We start from the raw sequence: 21,885 nt of genomic DNA, 5'->3' as shown, positions 1-21,885 counted from the left end.
CTGGCCGTCCATGTCTGTCGGTGGGTCCCGTGGACTTGTTAGGTGAGCCTCTGCCCTTCAGCCCTTACCTGCAGAAGGGAAGCAACAGTGCCCCTAAGGCTGCCATCCATGGCCCTCTTGGGTCCAAGCCAGTTCCACCTTCGCTGGCTACTGCATAGTTTAGAAGTATTAACCACAGTAGCATTCCCCATTGTGAACTCACAGACAATGGCTGGCAGAGACTTGACCGTGAGCAAGGAGAGCTATTTTTAGATTTGCTTTATAGGTTTGCCTCCTCTGAACCACCAAGCAGAATAAAGGTTTGACCTCCATGACAAGTACAAAATGGCACCGGTTTTAACCGATTTCCAACAGTCATGAGCTGATTTGTTAAGAAGAGACACAGGGCAGTGCCGGATTTACGTATAAGCTAAACAAGCTATAGCTTAGGGCCCCACTCTCTTGGGGCCTCCAAAAAAATTAAAGAAAAAAAAACCCTAGATGTCCATTTCCCAAATATAAGATGATAAAAAAACAAAAAAAACCCTACATATAGCAACAGTGTTTTGTGTTGTGTAGGCTCCTATGATGTTAAGTAATGGGCCCCGCCTGCTAGCCTGCTCCCTAAAATATCACTGGTTTGCTCATTTCTATATATAGGGTGCCTATATTCTGCATGGACTGGTTGCATGGCAGCATGTAGCATGCAGCTGCAGACTGCAGTGCAGCACAGTTGAATGTCGTTGTATCTGTTATCTAATATTAAAGAGTGCTTGTAGACTGATGATCAGGCAGCATAGACTAAGGATATGAGTCTTATGCCTACTGATTTGATTTCATGCAATACATAATTTATTTATTTTGATCCCATTGTGGCTTTAGATACCTATTAGGTCCATAAATTACCATATAGCATATATTCAACACAAAAAACAGTGACAATTTGTTGTTGACAAAGGACAGCTGGACATATAAAGGGCCCCGTGACCTTCAGTAGCTAAGGGCCTCATCAAACCTAAATCCGGCCCTGGCACAGGGTCCCACAATTTTCATTGGGACTGCAGTATGTGGGCAGGTTTAACGCTCCCTTACCCAGCTGCAATCATGACAAAATCCCTTCTTGTAGGATTGCCCCACTGGATGCCAAAGTGAAAAGATCACAGCTGGGAAGGGTTAACCTAACACTCATGTCCCTGTGCACTGTGGTCTGCATGATGATCTCTCCCCAAATAGGAAAACAAAACTGGGTGCGCTGTCTAATAATGCATATAGTGTTGAGTCTCATCTGGCCAAGAGAGTGAGAGCACTTGCAGGGCACTAATTTATAGTCTTGTTTTGCAATTTAATCGCACCAGCCTTATTTTCACAAACACAAACACACACCCTCTCTTTAAAGGAGCCTTCTAGTTTTTCAGTTATGATATTTCTATCCCAGAATTTATTTGTACAGTAATTTCAAACACACAGCTACAGCACAATCCTTGCATGGGCCTATTTAGCAATTAGTCTTCCAGGTAAAAGTTTGTCAGATCGCCCTAAACTTTGCACACACTTACCAGAGTGGATTTGATGCCAACACTTTCAGCTGCCTGGAAAGCCAGAGTGAAATTTCTTTTCTGAAAAATACATTGAGTCAAAAATAAATCTACTAAACAACTTTTTTTTTAATTAAAAAGACAATGTTGCCTTAGGGACTTGTCCAGCGAGTTGATCACAGGCTTGCAAAACTCTTTTAAGCACCCCTCTACTGGGTTTGTTTTTAACTCATTTAAAGTAATGTGTGGACAAAGACAATGAATGAATGCAAAAAACAAAACATCACACAAAGTTTTTAAACAAATATACAATGGACTAAGTGCGAGGAAGGTGTGCTTGTGACTAGGACTGCAAATGGGGAATTGCAATTGCCAGTGAGTGCTGGTGACCAGAATAGTGGCAGAAGTGCAAGTCTGGTCCATGACAGGATCTGAGAAGGGGCTCTGGTCTCCAGCATGGTTTTAACTACATTCAACAAAGCTCAGTATAATACTCACCTTGTCTTGACTGTTCAGCTCTTGATAGGGAATATGAGCTGGGAGGTAAGTGTGAAGAACAGCACAGAAAGCCAACCCGTCATTCCAGCTGCTGCTGAAGTTTGTGATATCGATATTCTAAGAGGGGAGGGAAATATGCACACATGTAAGAGAGAAACCTACTGTGAGGCTTACTTATTCTATTACTCAGTGACATTTGTAGAAGGAGAAAAGAGATAGCAACTTCCCTCCTTGCAAGAGGAGAAGCAGGTTAAATTGAAGATTTTTGAGTCCTGATTATTTTTTTAAGAAGCATTGGTTTGAATGAGCAGAATTCTGCAAGAATTAAGACAGCAGATCCATTAGCAACCTAAGATAAAAGCTTATTTTGTTTCCCCCAGGAGGAAACTCAAAAACAACTTGCTACTTCCCTACCCAAGACATTTTCCCTCGGTAATGCTCCTCTGACTGCACATGCTTCCAAGTTAAACCTCTTCCTGGCATGTCAGCAGAAATGATTCCTTTCCACCTCTAGTTATGGGAGGGTGCTATACCTAGTTTTACGAGCACTCAGAAATTAACGCTGTTGCATGACAAGCATTTTAAAATTACCACAGAGGTTTTACTTCTAAGTAAAAAAAGCTAAATGATCAATAGCTGAAGGGTGCAGAGAGAAAGAAAGAACACGAAGTGTAAACACTTCTGTGAATATATTTTTCTCATAGATGTTACTGAAAATGCTCAGCATTGTGCAGTCCCTTAACACTGTCATATGCATCAGATGCAAAATTTTGGGACACTCTGTGCCCATGTAATAATCAATAACATTACACTCTCAGCAGTTATTTACTATTCTTGGATCTATCTGTGAGATACGTAGTTGGGAAGGGTGCTATTGCACATGGTTTTTAGTTCCCCGAGTAAAAAAATCTCTGTCATTTGGTATCAGCTGTAAATATTAAACCTGACACTAAGCACAGTGCAAGTAAGTAAAGATTACTAATATTTAGGTAGGAGTCCTGAAGAGATGGTTGCAACATCAATAGAAGCTTATGGCAGGAATGCTGACTAGCTACAAACTTGCCACAGTCCACGGCAATGTTTTCTCAATTTGCTAAGTCACCTATGACTAAGTGCTCAGGTCTTATCTTCCTCTGAACGATGCTCAAACACAAGGGCATGAGGTATCTAACTTTTTGCCGAGAGGCCTCTCAAGAGATCAACTAAATAGGCTGCTAAGTTGTTTTCATTCTCAATTGAGCACTTATGTCAGCAAAGTATATAAAATACATCCATTTTGATTGAGAAATTAATACTTTGTGGGCTATTGTGATGGGGAAGTAACAGCATTTTACCAGCAATGACAAACTGGGATCCGCGTGCTGGGAAAATGTAATTTCAATGCAATGTAAAAAACAGACGAATGGTTCAGAAAAAATGATCTAGTAGCTGTTGGATCATTCTAGAACAGGGGTGTCCAAACCTTTTTCAAAGAGGGCCAGATCTAATGAAGTGAACATGCATGATAGCCAGTTTTAAGATTGAAGTTGTTGAGCTTTTTTTAGTATTTTACCCCAGGAAATAAACTGTCACGGGGGCTAGATTAAACTGAACAGCAGGCTGGATTAGGCCCCCAAAATGGACTTTGGACATGCCTGTTCTAGAAGGACTCAGGCATTTCCACAAGTGTAGTAGGATATAATTGATTGTTATTTTTCAAAATCTGTCCGCCATGAGCTTTGACACCCTTAGGATAAATTCATGGCACCAAACCACTTCTGGACAAAGTTAAGATGCTAAATCTTACTATGTGGTATAGTTCATGCTACGCTGCCTTTGTTTCCACATAATGCTAAGTCAAACCATAGTTTAGTGTGAACGGCCAACTGCAAAGGATAGAGGCAATCCTAGTTTTTGTACAGCAAAAATGATAAACTTGGGTTTCAACTTTTAAGATGTTTAATTAAGTAGTATTTTATGAATGTGGCTGAAATTTCATTATGCTGTAAACAATCTGATTTTAATTTAAGGGAAGCAGAAGAGAACTTTTTAAGTAAAATATCCTTCTGCCATCACTATTACTCCTTTCCGATTTGCCAGAGATCTTCAAGGGTTTCCCCACAAAAAAACCCAAATAAACCTTTAGTATTGGAAAAGAAGCATTGTGCATGCTGATGGGCATCATCTTTGCTGGGTGCAAATTTTTAAGATGACTGGACACACTAAAAATCAGTGGTAAAAATAAATTGATTAGCTCCCATCACAAACAGAACAATGTGCAGCAAATCCTAGAGTTGGAAGGGGGGGGGGGGTTACAAGCAGGACAACTAGTCAGCACCCCCCATCCCCACATGCAGGAAATCCAGAGGAAAAGCACCCTCCCCTAGGCACATGCACCTCTCAATGGATGGCAAAAGAGTGACAGACAAAGTTATGACATCTGCTTCCCAGTTTTGCTTAAAATGTTGCAAATGAAAATTCTGGGAAAGTGCAACTAGTTACTATGTTTAGTGCTGCAGAAAGGAATTGTTTCAGACAGGAAATGTCCTCTTGCTGGTCTTTCTATTGTAACAGGCTTCCACGCGCTGCTATAAATCCTACTAGCCGTGGGAGTAACAGATCAGCTGGAGCACATGCCCTTTTGACCTGGTTGGGATACAGTCAGGCATGCTCAGGACAGCAGAGTTCACACATTACATGTGGGATGGCCAAGATTCTAGGACTCACAAAGGACAGTTGTGATGAGTTAGGAGGTGACGGGACAGGAGTTTATAAAATTGCGCACGGCATGGAGAAAGTGTATAGAGAAAACTTTTTCTCCCTCTCTCGTAACACTAGATCTCATGGACGCCCAATGAAGCCGAATGTCGGAAGACTCAGGACAGGTAAAAGAAAGCACTTCTTCACACAGCAACTATGGAATTCGCTGCCACTTGAGGCAGTGATGGCCACTGACTTGAATGGCTTTAAAAGAGGACTGGACAAATTCATGGAGGAGAGGACTATCTGTGGCTACTAGCCACAATGGCTACACTCTGCCTCCACAGCTGGAGGTAGCAATGCTTCTGAATACCAGTTGCTGGAAACTACAGGAGGGGATAGTGCTCTTGTGTTTGAATCCTGCTTCATTTCCTAAAGGCAACTGTTAAGCCACTGAGAGAATAGGATGCTGGACTAAATGGGCTACTGGCCCGATCCAACAGGCTCTTCAGATCTTTTTATGTTCTTATGCTAAAGTGGGGAGCAAATAGACCTGAAAGCAAGCAGCAACTACCATGCACATGGGCAGTTTCTTGAAAATGGACTGTGTTGTCAAGTAGCAGGGAACTCTGAGAATTATTGTGGTCTGCTTCACAATGGGGACCCTTCCCCTTATACCATTAATATCCCTGGTAGCCTTGCAAGGACATGGTTTTACTGTTGTAAACCACTTTGATATATATTTTTACGACATAGTGGTATAAAAATATATTTTTTTAAAAAATAAAAAGATGGCTGCCATCCCAGGTACAATAACTCCCCAATAAGGGACTGCATGTTATGGTGTATAGTCATTACTGGGAGCATTAAAAAAATGTGTTTACTGCATGGACAGTGATGTCACCACCAGCTCTAAGCAGCTGTAAAATGTTTTCAAAAGAAGGCCACCCCTGGACCAGTTGCAAACATTCTTTTTATTTTAATTGATTTTAATAGAATTATAGGAGGTTTTTTTTAAAAAAATTACTCACATAAACAAGTTACATGGATGAGTGCAAAGATCAACAAAATGGGAGCCTAAGGACCATTTTGTACAGTCAGCAGAATCAAGTAGGAAAGCTTTTCCAGGGCTGTATCACTTCAGGCTGCCTGTGGGAAACTGCTGTTTGAAAGCACTCTCACATGACTAGCTCCCTGTATTCAGAAATGTGACACATCAGGGGTAAAGCTAGGGCTAAACCCTCCTGCTCAACATGCTAGCTTTCTGTTTCTTTGTGAGCGAGCATTCAAAAATGCCAACCCCCATCACCTGCGGCATGAAAGCGCAGGAAAAGCTTTCTCATTTGACTGTTCACAGAAAGGGCAGACTGGTCCTAAGACTAGAACTCTGGCCCCTCCCAAAACTGGTGGTCCTGCATGGGGAGCGGCACATGCTGAAAGTCACGTATCAGCTGCCCCTCCTTGCAAGCGGACCAAAGGTCTCTCTCCTCCAGACTTGGTCGACGCAGGGAATCCGGGAATGTGAGCAAGAGGACTATCTTTCTGGCACAGGCTGCTTGAGATAGAAAGGATGGGGCGCTTTCTCGTGACAAATTAAGGAAACTGTCACATGCTTCTTGCCCTGTCTCAGATGCTTTCCCATTTGAAAAGTTTTACGATTCATTCAGCAGCATCCCACATCCTGCCTTTGAAGGAAAGGGGGGACGTGGAGGGTCTACATTCAGAAATAGCACCGTTCGGTCAGTGCAGAGATGCCAAGGAAGCAAGAGAGGGGAGGGGCCCCCCCTCTGCCTACATAAAAACAAGCTTCTCTCATTGTACAGCCTTTCTATTAATGTCCCCCCACCATCCTGTTACGTAGCCTTCCAACTTCCTTCTGTATTGTGAGTCTCAAGCCTGACAAAGCAAAGTAACACTTAAGAACCGAGAGGTTGCCCTTTGCATTCCAAAGATTTCCTATACAATTAAGCTAAGTACGTACATTGGAAGCCTTATACAGAGTCAGACCATTGGTCCAAGAAGCTCGGTATTGCCTGCACTGACTGGCAGCAAGGTGACGTTCCCAGCCCTACCAGGAGATGCCTTAGTGGATTGAACCTGTGACCTTCTGCATGCAAAGCACATGCCTGACACCCCTTCCTCTAAAAGGAGGCCATGCTTGTATTGCATGTGGCTCCTTAGGAGGCTGGTCTGCCTGGAGCCCAGATAAATGTGGGGACACGGCAGTGGGCCACCCATCCAAATGTGATAGGAACAGAGGAAGCTGCCTTGCATAGAGTCAGACCACCGGGTCCATCGAGCTCAGGGCTGTCTCTTCCGACAGGCAGTTGCTCTCCAAGGTTTCAAGCAGGAGCTTCCGCCAGGCGTTAGGACTTTCTGCATGCAAGGGCCCCCGAATTATGGTCCTTCCCCAGGGGACAGCCATATTGGTTTGCCAAACTCTGCTTTTGCATCATCACCAGCAAGCAGGAGAACGAGCTCACACAGAGTAAGAACACCAGCAATATAATACCGGGGGACAGAAGCAGGAATCATGCTCTACCTAGTCCCCTTTGCTGGCAATTAATGCTGGTGTGTTTGCTTTGGCCTTTCAGTTATTGTATGGGTGTTGATTTTACAGTAGCACCTTGGCTTATTGTTACCCTTGGGTAACGTAAACTTCGAGTTGCGAAAGCTGCAAACCTGGAAGTGTTTCACTGCGCGCGCATACACAGAAGTGCTCTACTGTGCTGTGCACATGCGCAGAAACAGTCCCTCTGGTTGCAGAAACCTCAGGATCTGACCAGAGCTCTGGAATGGATCCTGTCCGCCACCGGAGGTACCACTGTATTGTAATTTTTACATTATGCTGCACAGACCTGTGGTTTTTAAATGAAAAGCAATATGAAAGCATTTTAAAATAAAATGTCCTCTTCCAATGTACTATATTATTGCCATTTTAAGAGGTTTAACTCTAGAATAAGATTTTGCTCTCCACCCTCCTCTTAATTTGGAATTATCAATGTGCAAGATGGAAGCTAGTCATTTTAGACTGCAATCCTATACATCAGGGATTTCCAACCGGTTGACCGCGATTGACCAGTCGATCCCTGGGAGCTAGCAGTCAAACACTGTCTCAATTTCCTTCACGGGGGAAAAAGAGCATCTGGCCCTGTCCCCCTTGCCCTGTCCTTCATTTGCGCACGATCACAAAAACAGCAGACGGAGTTATCGCAGTTAGCGATGATTTGGTGAGCGACTTTTGCCTGCCCTCCTAAGAAAAAGCTCAACAACTTCGACCTGCCCCCCTAAAAAAAGGGGTCAACAACTTTGGGTGTCCCTCCCCAAAAAATGAGAAGATCACTGCCAGTTTTTTATTCTGGCAGTAGATCACAGTCTCTTGGGAGTTGGACGTCCCTGCTATACATATTTAACTTGGGAGTAAATCCCACTGAACTCAGTGTGGACTTCTGTCTGAGTAGACATGTGCAGGATAGCACCGTTAACCCGCTTTAATGGGCGGATTAGCCGTTCTGTGAAGAACACACACGTTTGTATTGTGCAAAGTGACTGAGTGACTATAAATAACAGCTGAGCTGGCTCCTGCAGCATTGTGTTCCTGCCAGGACAGTACATACCAGTTCCTTCACGATCGATGCCGTGAACTGTGGAGCAGCCCAGCTTGTGCTCCTGGCAGATGCTCTCATGTTTGAACTATAGAAAGGACAAGCAACCATTACCTGATACCCTTCTGTTTTCTTCTGACACCACTTCAGCAAAGCATTCCTCTTGGAGCCTCCATATTCTCTGGCCAGAGCTGACAAAGGGTCCTTCCTCTCTTCTCTAGAAGTGAAGGAGGAAATTCACATTGTTCATCCAAATGAATGTTCAGAACATTTTTTTAAAATAGCGAAAGTTCCTTCCATATCATTCCGCTCTTATCAAAATTGCATTGTGCTCTGTGGGCAGTGCCATGTTCTGTATTCATTCTGGGCTTCCCTCTGTCTTCCCATTGCTAGGCTGAGACTGGGCAACTCCCAGGCATATGTCAGCAGCACTCCAGCCACCCCCACAGAGACAAGTGATCATTTTCCCAGCAACCCCCTGTCTGCTTGCTTCCTTGCCCTGAACTCCCAGGTAGATAACCAAAGCAAGGATAGCAGCCCACGGACACTTCTCTGTGCAGTGGGAAAAGATTAATTTGATTGAGACTTCATGAGGAGGACAGCTGTGAAACAAATCCTTTTTCTAATACCTCAGAGCCACAGCTAGAGGTGCTTCGAGAACAAATGATGTGAACATTAAGCCACGCTGAACTTTAGTATGAATTTAGAAAATAAACTGATGGTATCTCCCTGCAACTCATAACCGACTAGGAATGTCACCTTGAAGGGAAAGCAAAGCCAGAGTGTTAACTGTCAACCGACTACCTTCTTCAAGATTTAGGAGTGCAGAACTAGTGCAGACATGCAGCTGCCATTGAAGGCAGGAGCTCTAGTTCACCTCTGCCCCCCCCCCAATACTGGGTAGTAAAGGAAAGCATGACGTGACATCACTGCATGTAGGGCTCTGCTCCTCCACTCCATGAACAGAAGTGAAGGCAGGGACATTTGACATGTGATGATGCTGAATCATGCTTTCCATCTGGGGGGAGGGTGCAGCTGTGTATCTACCCTAACCTTCTGGGACCAGCCTCCCCCAACCCGGTGCCCTCCAAATGTTTACCTGAACTCTCATTTACTACAACCAGCACAAAAGACTTATTTTCTACTGCAGCATCAGCTCTGCTGGCTGGGGCTGATGAGAACTACAGTCGTAAACATCTGGAGGGCACTAGGTTGGGAAAGGCTGTTTTAGATCCAGGACTGCATACAACAAAGAAGCAGGATTATCAGTGACTGAACTTACATGGTAAGGGCTTCCTGTAACGTCACATTTCCAGAAGAGGAAGGCCTTACCATGTAAATATAAATAAATAAACTTAAAGCTTCTACGAATCATAACTGGTTTCAGGAGCACAATTTAAGCAAAGTTTAAAACAATGCATTCAAGCAGCCTGACACCTCCTCAGTTAGTTTACTGGACATGATCCCACAGAAAAATGAACAGGGTCTGTGCATAAGTACGGCCCTGCTTTCTCAAAACTCCCATTCGTTGCAGGAAAGACTCTTTCACATTGAGAACTAAGCCAAACACGGCAGACAAGGAAGTGAAACCTGCCATTTCAGATTGCAGGTGGGGTTCCATACTGCATGGGGTGGGGATCTTCACAATGTTAACTCTGCACTGCTACGTTTTCAAATAAAGCCTTTCTCCAGGCATTAAAGTGATTTTTTTAAAAAGGATGCATCAACTTTCCTAATTATGTACAGTGGTGCCCCGCAAGACGAATGCCTCGCAAGACGGAAAACCCGCTAGACGAAAGGGTTTTCCATTTTGGAGGTGCTTCACAGAACGAATTTCCTATGGGCTTGCTTCGCAAGACGAAAATGTCTTGTGAATTCCTGCGATTTTTTTCCCGCTCCCCACCCCCTTTTTCTAAGGCACTAAGCTGCTAATAGCCTTTTAGCAGCTAATCCGCTAATCCCTTAAGACTTTAATAGCCGCTAATAGCGCTAATCCTCTAATGGGCTTGCTTCGCAAGACGAAAAAACCGCTAGACGAAGAGACTCGCGGAACGGATTCTTTTCGTCTTGCGAGGCACCACTGTATTTCTTTCAGTACTAGATCCTTAAAAGCTTTCTTTACAGCCATACCTCAGATTCCGATTTGATAATTCTGTTGCCTGATTTGTCTGAAGCAGATGCTACTCCTTCTTTTTTTTGGGTAAATAACTTTTGACTGGGTTTTATAAACAAGGATCATAGGAATAATAAATGATACAAATAAATAGACCCAGTCTTCTCATGATAATTATATATATTAAAAAAGCATAATAAACTTGCAGTAATATCTACAACATATGGTTCATTATTAGTGGTCAATGTTCACGAATTGGTTTAAACGAAAACAAAGGGGAAACATTCTAGGGAGATGAGACTATCTAAAAAGGTTTTCTCATAATGAGTTAGTGACGGCCTAGGCAAGTTTTCTAAGAAATTGTGGGTATCTTTTTTATTTAATGATTGCAATTTAAACATTTTAGAATAAAACGAGGAAAATTCTGAGCAGATGTCTTTAGTAGAGAATGTTTGGTGCCTTCACTTTTTTGAATACTGTGTGCCTTTGACTTAGGGTTTATTTACACCTGTTTGCCAAAAGTCTAAGAGTTTTTACCTCCATACTCATAAAAACATTGTTTCATGTATAACAGGACAACACTAGTGCATTATTAATTTGTAAAAAGTTTTTTCCCCTCCTTTGTACAATTAATTTGAGGAGGGGATTTTGAACCTGAACTTTTATATTTAGTTAGCAGATCAAAAATTTCCATTTCTAGTTTGGTTATTGTTGCAGAGGCTTGTTTTTTAATATATGATTTTTCTTTGATACAGATACCTCTTATCACTGCTTTCAAAGCCTCCCAAAGGTTGGTATAGAAATTGTATGGCTATAGAATTGTATGATTTCTGCTATTCTTTCTCTCTATAGATGGTTGGTCACTGAAGTAGGGTAAAATGACCATGATTGCAAGGTTTGGATTTTGCAGATTGTGTAAGTGGGATGAACTGTGAAGTGAGCAGGAAAAAGTCTAATCTGGACTGGGAACCATACAGACTTGAATGAAACATAAAACTGAAATCTTTCAGATTACCTTCACACTATATATTATATAAACCAGATGCTAACACTTTTAAGCCAGAGCAGACTAGAGAGCAGAACCAACAGAAATACGATTTAGGAAAAAGAAAAAAACTAGACTTCTTTGTAAGTAAGAACAAAAAAAGAACCTTGAGTCAGAATTTTCTTTTAAAAAAAGAAAACAAAAACCTAAACATGCATAACGCCGTGAGAGAACAGTACGGCTTGTTTCTAAATTCCAGTAAGGAACACAGTTTATGTCAAGTTCTTTGTTTTGAAAATAGCGTTTCAGGAAACAAATAAAATGAACGGTGCGGACACAATGAGAAGGAGTTTACAACAAATATTAATCTTTTAAATGTGTCTGCTAGGTCAACTAAATTCCAAACCCAATGCCTGATTAAGTTTCACAGATTGGCAATAGACGCCTTTTTTGCCTTGTTTAGATTTACTCTTCTAATCCACAGTATATTCTTGTTTCAATGTTTAAAGCCCAACAAATGTTACAAATCAAACAGGTTTCCTTTTGCATTTATACTGTTCTTCTACACCTAAAGGACACCCAACTAAGATTTTACAGTCAGCACATGTCCCCACAAACAGCCACTAGCAACTGTCTGATTGATAACATAATTTGAAACAATAGTTTTATTCAGCTGACCTATGGAACTGCAATGACAGACAACCAATTAAAGGGCCAATTAAAGATCTAAAAGATTTATGAATATGCCAAGAAGCCAAGTGCAGAAGTGGGGGGGGGGGGGGGAGAGATCTGGCAGGGGAATAAGAGGCAACAGTGAAAGGAGAAGGGGAGGAGAGAAATCGCCTCCAACTTAACCTGAAGCTGCCCAACAAAAAAAATTCCCTAAACTGCTTGCACACACCTCTTCCCCACCTCTCCACCCCCCCCCCAATAAAGTAGCTCAGTCATTTGACTGCTAGTTCCTACACAAACCACAGGGTTAAGCGGGAGAAGTACTGAATCATGCCCCCCCCCCCAGCACAAATCATATTTGTCACAGTCACCAAACAGCTCACAGTAGAGCCAATGAGCGGTGTTCGTTCTCTCTTCTATATAATAATAATAATAATAATAATAATAATAATAATAATAATAATAATAATAATAATTTATTATTTGTACCCCGCCCATCTGGCTGGGCTTCCCCAGCCACTCTGGGCGGCTTCCAACAAAGATGAAAAATACACTAAAATGTCACATATTAAAAACTTCCCTGAACAGGGCTGCCTTCAGATGTCTTCTAAAAGTCTGGTAGTTGTTCTCTTTGACGTCTGGTGGGAGGGCGTTCCACAGGGCGGGCGCCACTACCGAGAAGGCCCTCTGCCTGGTTCCCTGTAACTTGGCCTCTCGCAGTGAGGGAACCACCAGAAGGCCCTCAGAGCTGGACCTCAGTGTCCGGGCAGAACACTGGAGACGCTCCTTCAGATATACTGGACCGAGGCCGTTTAGGGCTTTAAAGGTCAGCACCAACACTTTGAATTGTGCTCAGAAATGTACTTCTCTGCCTCTCCCATGTCCCTCACTTAGCAAGGTGAAACCCTTTGGAATGTAATCCACCCTCTTCCTAACCCAGCTACTCATGCTATTATTTATGGTTCCGCCAGACTGTTAGCCACGCTGTTCTCCCACTGGGGGGGAAAGGTGGGATTTAAGTATGAGGAAATAACCAAAGCAACTTTTCCTCCTTCAATGCAGCTCTTATTCAGAGTTGCTGTTTACAGCAACCTCTATTCTCCATGCGCACCTTGCTCAAAACTGGATGTGTTCACTGGTATTTCCGTTTGAAGCAGTAGGTCTGGCCACCCCCAACGCATGCATGCAGGGGTTCCAAAGTGTGGAGGGAAGTGGAGACAAGAGCTGCTTAGGCAGCTCCGCCAACACATCCAAATGCCTCCAGTACTCAGGTGGCACAGTGCAAAGGGGTCCATGGAGGCTGATCTGCAGCCCAGCTCAGGCAAAAGGGAGACGGGGGGGAGAGGGGGGAGAGGGGGGAGACAGAAGCAGCAGCTCTCACTTCTGCAGTCCAAACATGCTCCTCTCATTGCAGATTCCTGCATTGTGGGGATTTGGATTAGATTACCCTCGGGGTCCCTTCCAACTCTGCTTTCCTGTGATTTCCAGGGAAGTGGTCAAAGGCAGTTCCAGCAAGGAAGGTCTTGATCAGCAGCCTTGCTGGCAAGTGCAAGGATCTGCCATGCACCAGCCCCAAACTCAAGACCACCATAAGTGGGAGAGGAGAAAGAGGCAGGAAAGGATGTAAGGAAGGAATACTTCCTGGTGAGCTTTGGGCATCAACTTGTTTGTTCAGCTGCCAGAGAGTTCCTGCCTTCCAGAAGGGCCCACTTGACTTGGACTGACTTGGCTGTTTCCTTGTACAAAAGGTATGCTGGGCAGCTGATGCACCTACCCAAAATGAGGAGCAAACCCACTGAAGTCTGCTGCTTCTCCCTTATAGAGGAAGCTTACTGATTATCTAGCAAAAGCGACTGATGTCTTCCAAAGGGCAAGGCTGCAAGAATATCCCTGTATGAAAAATAGGACAGGCTGTGTAGCAATGAGGTGTACCTTATTCGATTGCGTGTCGTAGGGGTGACGGATGCTGTAGGTGAAGACGAGAGAGACAGCTGTGGTGAAGTGGTCCCCATTGCTATGAGAGAGGCTGGAGATGCTCCATCAGGGGCACTGATGTCCCGCTTGATTTCTTCACTGCTTCGCCGAGACACTGAAATGGAAAAACACCTTAGAAACCATTTCTTTCTCTTTCTCATAAAAGAAAACTAAGAGCCTTTGCAAAAATCTAGATAATGAGCAACTAATTTTCTACTGAATTGTACAAAACTTTTAAGTTCTCTATCACACCAATAGAAATTTCACCTATCAAATACAGAGATGGCATTAATTTTTCCTGAAGAAGCAAGACTTGAGTTTTTGCTTTTAAATATAACCGTTCCAAAGTTTTGGAATACCTTTTAAGGGCCTAACATGTCAGGACTCCTTCTCTGGAAGAGGCAGATTTTGAAGCCTTCTAACTATTTTTCTCTACAGAGGACTGATTGCAGGGATTTAGTTTTTGTAGAACACAGGTAGTCACAAATATGTTCTATTCAAAATCACATACTGTGTAACAGAGGACAAACATGAAGGCATACAGAACTCTCTCTCTCTGCTGCAATGAGGAACAAATCCAGTCTGCAAGTTTTAATTCTCTTAATTTCCATCAAACGCACATAAAGAATAGCAAGGACGTTTACCTTTAAACTGAAAGAGGAAACCCTCCCTCAGTCACTAAGGCCACTTTCCCCCTGCAATGTGGGCAAGATTCACCTACAGTGTCAATATGGAACTCTACCCACTTTACTTACTGCTGTGATGTCAGAAAAGACCAACAAAACTGTTTCAAAAGAAGCTGATGGCATTGCACACCAAGACTCTGTGACTGAAGCACCACCTTATTAGCATGGCATAATTATTACCAGAAATAGATTTGGCACTTTCCATAGCAGGAACTCTTGGCAGGGAAGCTGGTCTGCTGGTTGAGGAAGTTCTCAGCAAATGATCTGTGAGGAGGGAATAAAGAAAAGGCATTTCATTACCACAAGCTTCAGGCCTGGTCTTATAAAATGAGAAGATAGAATGGACTTCACCACAGCAGGAGGGCAATGCCATTTTGTATGCTCTATTATTTTTAAAAAAAGAAAAAGAAAAACTGCTTCCAAGTAAGAGGCTAGCATATGAGGGTGACAGGCTCTAAGCCAGCCTGCTTCTTGACTTGAAGGGAGGTGTTTTTTTCTTACATAGGCAATGCATTCAAAAACAGTATCTTCTTCCTGTAGTAAAGTTCATTTTAGCCAACTCATATTCTGCTGCTGCAAGTATAGGCCAGGCTCAGCAACAGGTGCAATTGCTTAGAAGCAACAAAGACTTAAGAATAATCTCACAATGACTCAACTCCCTTACTAATTGGTCATCAGTCAGATGGGCTTTTGCAAATGCTGATAGGACCCTGCCCCCCATCCCCCAGCTCTGTCCCTTGAATCCCGCCCCCATGCCACTCCATTCTGAAATGTCTTTTTACATCTTGACCCAATCCGGAGAAGTCATCCAACACTTTTATACAATGGCATGGCCAAAGGAGAGGAAAATCTGTATACATATTGCCTTTGGGGGGTCAGGACAGCTTGGGTTTACAGAGCTGATAGTGAAAAGCTACTCTGTTTGTGTAGATCGGTGGCGGCCACATCATTAACACAAATAGATTCCAAAGATCACAAGTGTCCCAGTCCACTGCCCAATACAGTACCAATGCAACAACATTCATGCCTTTGATTGGCTGGAAATCAGGTAATTGGCCCAGAATGCAGCAGCAAGGATGCTGATTGGCACTTGCACACTACATCAGTTGCACTGGTTAGCAGTTTGTTTCCAGGCACAATTTAAGGTGCTAGCGATTCCCTTTAAAGCCTGGGGCACAGAGTACTGTATTTTAAGAGCTGCTTCCTTGTGTAGAAGCCTGGCCATCCATTTATGGGGTTTTGGGGGGTGGAGGAAAGAAGGCTGTTCTTTGTGTACTGGTGGCATTTGGCTTGCCTGTGGGATAGAGCCTTTCAAGTGGGCCCCTCTTTGGCTGTTGAACTTCTAGTCATGGGAGATTCAGCTGGCTCTGTCTGTCACGACCCTCTGGGTCCAACAAATACATTTTTGTTCCAGCAGGGATCTGACCTGGTAGGAAAAGGTTTTTAAACTGATCCCAGGTTTGTTTGTTTTTAAAAAAGCTGTTTTATCTGCTGCCTCTCCTTTTGTTTTACTATATTGCAGCTGTTTAATTGCTTATGTTTATTTAATTTTAACTGTTGCAATTTGCCCTGAGCTGCAGTGGAAGGGTAGGCTATAAGTTATTTTAATAACTGAAGTTCAAGCCTGATGCTACACGATGGCCCAGTCCACAGCACTTTTCAGCCCAGTCCAAAAGGGACACAAACAGCTACAAATCTGTGTCAGCTATGCCACAGGTTGGCCACCCACTGTGTAGGGAGTGCCTTATTAGTTTCTGTTAAACATCAAGTGTGTTTAAATTTTACTTTGCTCTGAGTATACTACCACCCCAATGCTATTCAAAGCATAACTGAATAAAAACTTAGCACAAAACACTATTTCATCCCTGGAAAAATCTTTACATTGTAAGTGTTTAGCTGGCATTTGTCAAGGCAGAAAAGGAAGCCTACTGCTTGGCCCTAAGAAAGCTATTCTTGAGAAATTTCTATTTTAAAAGCCCCCAGACATAAATCAAAGAACTACACCCATCACACGAGAGCTATTCATTCTTACAGGAAGGGCACTTTGAAAGGAAAAGTTTATAGGCAGAACAAGTTGACCAGCACCAGGAAATGGAGAAGTAAACAGTGAACATATAATCCTTGTTTCTTCAACACAAAAAGGGCTTTTTTAACATTGCCTTATCTTTTGTTATGGACATTATTAAAATACTGCCCTGATAGCACTGAAAGTAAATGGAAGAGCCACACAAGTAGTTATAGGCCAGCTATCCCAACCCCTGTACAACAGAGAAATTCCAGAGGGAGTATATCCCTTCCTCTGCCTGAAGGCCTCTGATGACAGAACAGCCCACCACCCACACATAGGCATTGGTGCCATTCTTGAACGATTCTTCAGCCACAGAAATGTTAAGATAAATGGATTAGTTGATTCTGCTATTGGTAAATTGCTATTTAGCGAGTTGCGATGAGTTTCTGTATGCGGGTGGCGCTATGGTTTAAACCACTGAGCCGCTTGGGCTTGCCGATCCGAAGGTCGGCGGTTCTATTCCTCGCAACAGAGTGAGCTCCCCTTGCTCTGTCCCAGCTCCTGCCAACCTAGCAGTTTGAAAGCACACCAGCGCAAGTAGATAAATAGGTACCGCTGCAGTGGGAAGGTAAACAGCGTTTCTGTGCGCTCTGGTTTCTGTCACGGTGCCCTGTTGCGCCACAAGCGGTTTAGTCATGCTGGCCACATGAGCCAGAAAACTGTCTGTGGACAAACCCCAGCTCCCTCGGCCTGAAAGGGAGATGAGCACCGCAACCCCATAGTCGCCTTTGACTAGACTTAATCGCCCAGGGGTCCTTTACAGTTTATCTTTACTGTATTATGTACTTTACGGACTGTGTGTTTTTATGGATTCTATTTGATCTTATCTTATCTGATACTGTTGTAAACTGTCCTGTGGCTTGAGAACAGGTGTATAAAAATAATCTAAACAAATAACCAAAATCTACCTTCCTATAACTTAGGTAGTTAGCTCTAGCCTTGATATCTGTGGCAGCAGAGAGCAAATTGCTGTCCTCTCCCAGCAAGCTTTGTTCTTGAGTCTTGACAAATCCACACAGGCTTCTACACTTTCCTGCAGTTATCAGTTCCACTAGCGCACAAGGGACATCTCAACAAATGCAGGCACCAGTCCATCATTCACCTGCTCCTGAAGTTAGTTAGGATGCCCAGACAGATCTTAGCAATGCATAATTGGCCAGCTGACTCCGCCACAATCAAGAAGTGGAGAACAGCAGTTTTCGGGGGGGGGGGTTGTTTTGTCCTACATTGGAGGCCAAACTCTCAGAAACAGAAAAATAATAGAACAGTACTTGGAATGTACTATTTTAGGCTCTCTCTCATCCTCTTCCTCCCTCTTTCTTTTTCGCACACCATACTGACAACCAGATGTTAGGAAGGCAGCTAGTGAATGCTCCTAAAATCTACTTGATTATAAATACATGGGGTGGGCCTGTTTTTAGCTTTACTTACTGTTCTGCTTTGGAAATAATTCCTCTTGCTCCAAAGGTGGCTTTCATAACAAAAAAACATTTCTTTGCTTTTTTAATTATACAAGCACTGATTAAGTATTGATTTTAGCATATTCAAGTGCTATACCCTTATCTGCAAAGACTGTGGCCTTTATGACTTCTATGCACCTGTTGCCCAAACAATTATTCCACTGTGACCATATGGTAGTATAATTTCTTGTGGTTCTCCTTTTTTAAAGTCAGTCTAGCCCTCCCTGTCTCACCTCTGCCCAGTGTAGCTCAGTGCAAACTGGCATAAAGTAAAAGGAAACAAATTAGGTGAGCATGGAAAGAAGGAAATTGAAATAATACATAGCCCTAATTAAGAGTATGTTATTGAGCTTTTATGCTTTGCATCTTCCTTTTGCAGGAGCGGGGGTAAGGTAATGAAGGACATTAAGCCCTCTATATGAACAATACTTTGCTGTACTCAAAAGAAAAGGAGCTCATGTGTCAAAAGAGCCTCTTCTTCGCTATCTTATTCAGTGTGCTTTTCTTTTCTTTTTAACCTCAGGAGAACTCTGGGGGAGCTTTAGTGAAATAATGTTAACAAAGGAAAAACACCTACCTTGCACTGGGATTTCTGCATAACTTGGCCTTTTGTCTGACAGAGTTGTGAGGGGCTTGGAAGCAGATATTGGTCCACTTATGGAATGCCTCTGAAGGAAAAGAAGAACTATTACTGGTGAGATATTAAGACAAGCAAAACCCACACAGAAGCACTATTGTGATCCCTGGACGTAGGTTCAAATTCAGCACAGCCAGCAATGTGGACTATTTTTTTCATCCGCTTTACACCCTGAGTAAAACTAAGTACAACCAACAGTGTTTAATCTTTAAAACATGAATCAGAATTTATATTTAAAAAAATCAGTATAGACAACAGTACTAGAGTCTGCAGTTCCCTCCTTATAAAATGTGACTTGGTGGCCTACTTCACAGGTCTGGTGAGAGAGCAGGTGGGCATTTTAATGAATTTGTTACAGAATAATAATAAACTATTAACTATAATCACAGTCCTCATGTCTGAATTGCTGGTCAAAGTACTCTCAACTGGCTTGAAGGCTAAATGACATAACAGTTGTAGGGAACAAGAACTCGAACTAGGGACATGCTGGAGTTCACTGGCCAGATTCAAATGCAACATTCCCAGGTCTTACAAACCATGGTTTTGTGGATTGGGAACAAGCAAAATCTTGTTCCATTCTCTTCTCATACTCAGTTGCAGCAGTGACTTCCTGGTTTGTTAAACCTTCCTTGTGCTACTTTAAACTGTTTAGGCACTCTCTACAAACAAAGACTATCCACCACGATCAAGCCAATTTGCAGGAGGTACTTAAGTCTCAGTATGCAGGTTCAGATACCTGTGACTGAACAAACTAAGTGGCTGAAAGGACTGGGGAATGGGTGGAAGACTATTCAAGTTCATTGCCACTCCAAACCATATGTCAGAGATTTGGAAACCTTACATCTGAATCTGGCCACCGGGTCAACTGTGCTAGTCACTTTCTCAGTGTAACCTGCCTCTAATGGTTGTTTAGGATCAAAAAGAGGAGAAAATCCATGTATGTCACTCTGAAATCTGTGGAGAAGGTCAGGATGCAATTATGAATGACAAATTTAATGCACAATTTTTACTGCAAAACCTTCTCTTGATTTTGCACCATTACAAATTCCAATACAGTTGTACCTTGGACGTCGAACGGAATCTGTTCCGGAAGTCAGTTTGACTTCCAAAATGCTAGGAAACCAAAGTGCAGCTTCTGATTGGCTGCAGGAAGCTCATATAGCCTATCAGAAGCCGTGGAAGCTCCGCTGGACATTCAGCTTCCAAAAATAGTTCCCAAACTGGAACAGTCACTTCCGGGTATGTGGCGTTCGGGAGCCAAAACATTCAAGAACCAAGCTGTTTGAAAACCAAGGTATGACTGTACATCAGTCTTTGCAGTCTCTTCCAGTTAGTAAACACACATTTACCTGCATTGGAGATACTGCTGCTGCAGGAGGGGTTTTAAGAGGACTTGGGCTCAGGGGGGTTCGAGGCATTGTAGCTGCAGCTGGACTAGGAACTACCAAAAACAACAAAATAAACAGGGGGTAAGTATGGTTGGTTTCAAGTATTTCTAAGCAGGCTTTCAAGAGCAGTGCTATTCCAAGGCAGCTTACATTAATAGCAGACAAGTTCCTTTAAAAAAACAGGAAAAATTCAATTAACACTAATACATCTAGTTTAAATATCCCAATACAAAAAGAAAATAAAATAAAAATCAATTAAGAGCAGCAGTTTTGCATGTTTTTCACTTATGGCACAAGATTGCAGAGTAAGACATCTTCTCATCTGAAGTGAGTGACCCAAGTGTGACTGGCAGCTATTTACCAATTTCAGATATCCTAGATTTTGGCCATGTCCTCCTGTAGCGAGGCCTGCACAATCTGGCCAAGTTCTGCTTTCATAACATGCAAAGATATAAGAGAAGTAACCTATGCAGCTTGCCCAAGGAGGAGTTTCCTTATCTAAAGCTAAAACGTGCCCTTTTTGTAAACAGATTCTTGATTATTTATAAGCCCAGATGAATTTTTATATCTGAACATCATTAAGTGCCACAGAAGCTTAACAATGAAATACATAGGTTCAACCATAGTAACAACAGTTAGTTTTTGAAGACAGACCATTGTGCAACTTAAAAGAAGGTTGAAAACTTAGATAAATAAGGATTGCCATATATTCAAAGCCCCAGAAAAACAACAAACTTTTAAAACTCAGGTGCATGGTTTTGGGCTTGCAAAACTGAAGTACATATTATCCAATACATTTCTACAAGTATTGTCACCCGGCTGGAGCTCCCTCGAAAAAAAAAGTGCTACATTCTACTGATGTATGCATGGAGTGTTCGCTCTGTTCAAAATTTTGAGCTAACAGAACCAATGGTGGTGCTTCCAAACAAAACTGCACTAAGTTTATGCAGGTACAAAAAAGCAAATTACCTTGTGAGGCACTGTCAAAGGATTTGATGAGAGTTTTTACAGTAGGCGTTGGCTCTGAAGAAGTGGATGACCTGCGACTCAAACCCATTCCTTGCCTCAGAGCTGCTAAGTCTCTTTCAACAGCATTCATGTAATTGTAAACACGGCCACGTTCCTCTTCTTGCCTGAATATCAGGGGAAGGCAGTTGTCAAGATACTATGAAATGATCTGGCATGGGTTCAGTGCTCTGACGACCAGCACAAGGGCTGCTGTGCTAACACAAGGGTGAGAATAATGGTTGTGCAATATGAAATCCAGTACAAAAGTTGCTTTAGCAGAAGCTTGTATTTGCAATGTGCTACACAACCAGTCACAAGAACCATGCCGGCTTCCTGTGCCTTCTCTTGCACAAGCCAATCCTCTAGTGCAAGCACACTGCTAAGGAACTTTGAATTCCTCCCTCTATACTGTGCTTAAGCAATGGACTCATTCATGCAGACATGTCTGAAGGGCATCTGCTACACTGGGAAGCCTACTTGGAGTGGGTCAAATCTTCCAACAGGCTATAAAGCCAGAGAGCAAGTTTGAAACTGAAAGTCATTTGAGAAAGTGTTTCATTACAGTGGTACCTCGGGTTACATACGCTTCAGGTTACAG

General features: G+C 42.8%; 1 protein-coding gene across 1 annotated transcript in view; it reads right to left on the bottom strand.

The window, feature by feature from the left end:
• Positions 1–21,885, bottom strand: part of SPECC1L (sperm antigen with calponin homology and coiled-coil domains 1 like) — a 51,699-nt gene that overhangs the window by 3,320 nt on the left and 26,494 nt on the right. The window contains exons 8-15 of the mRNA XM_083417595.1: positions 21,249–21,412; positions 20,241–20,332; positions 18,832–18,922; positions 14,907–14,990; positions 13,999–14,155; positions 8,411–8,513; positions 2,013–2,129; positions 1,536–1,595 (exon numbers count right to left, since the gene is read on the bottom strand). Of these exons, the coding sequence (XP_083273721.1) occupies positions 1,536–1,595; positions 2,013–2,129; positions 8,411–8,513; positions 13,999–14,155; positions 14,907–14,990; positions 18,832–18,922; positions 20,241–20,332; positions 21,249–21,412 (868 nt within the window). The remainder of the gene's footprint in view (positions 1–1,535; positions 1,596–2,012; positions 2,130–8,410; positions 8,514–13,998; positions 14,156–14,906; positions 14,991–18,831; positions 18,923–20,240; positions 20,333–21,248; positions 21,413–21,885) is intronic.

Source organism: Podarcis tiliguerta (genome assembly GCF_965153285.1).
Source record: "Podarcis tiliguerta genome assembly, chromosome: 16".
NCBI lineage: Eukaryota > Metazoa > Chordata > Lepidosauria > Squamata > Lacertidae > Podarcis > Podarcis tiliguerta.
This window is presented reverse-complemented; position numbering and strand designations above follow the sequence as displayed.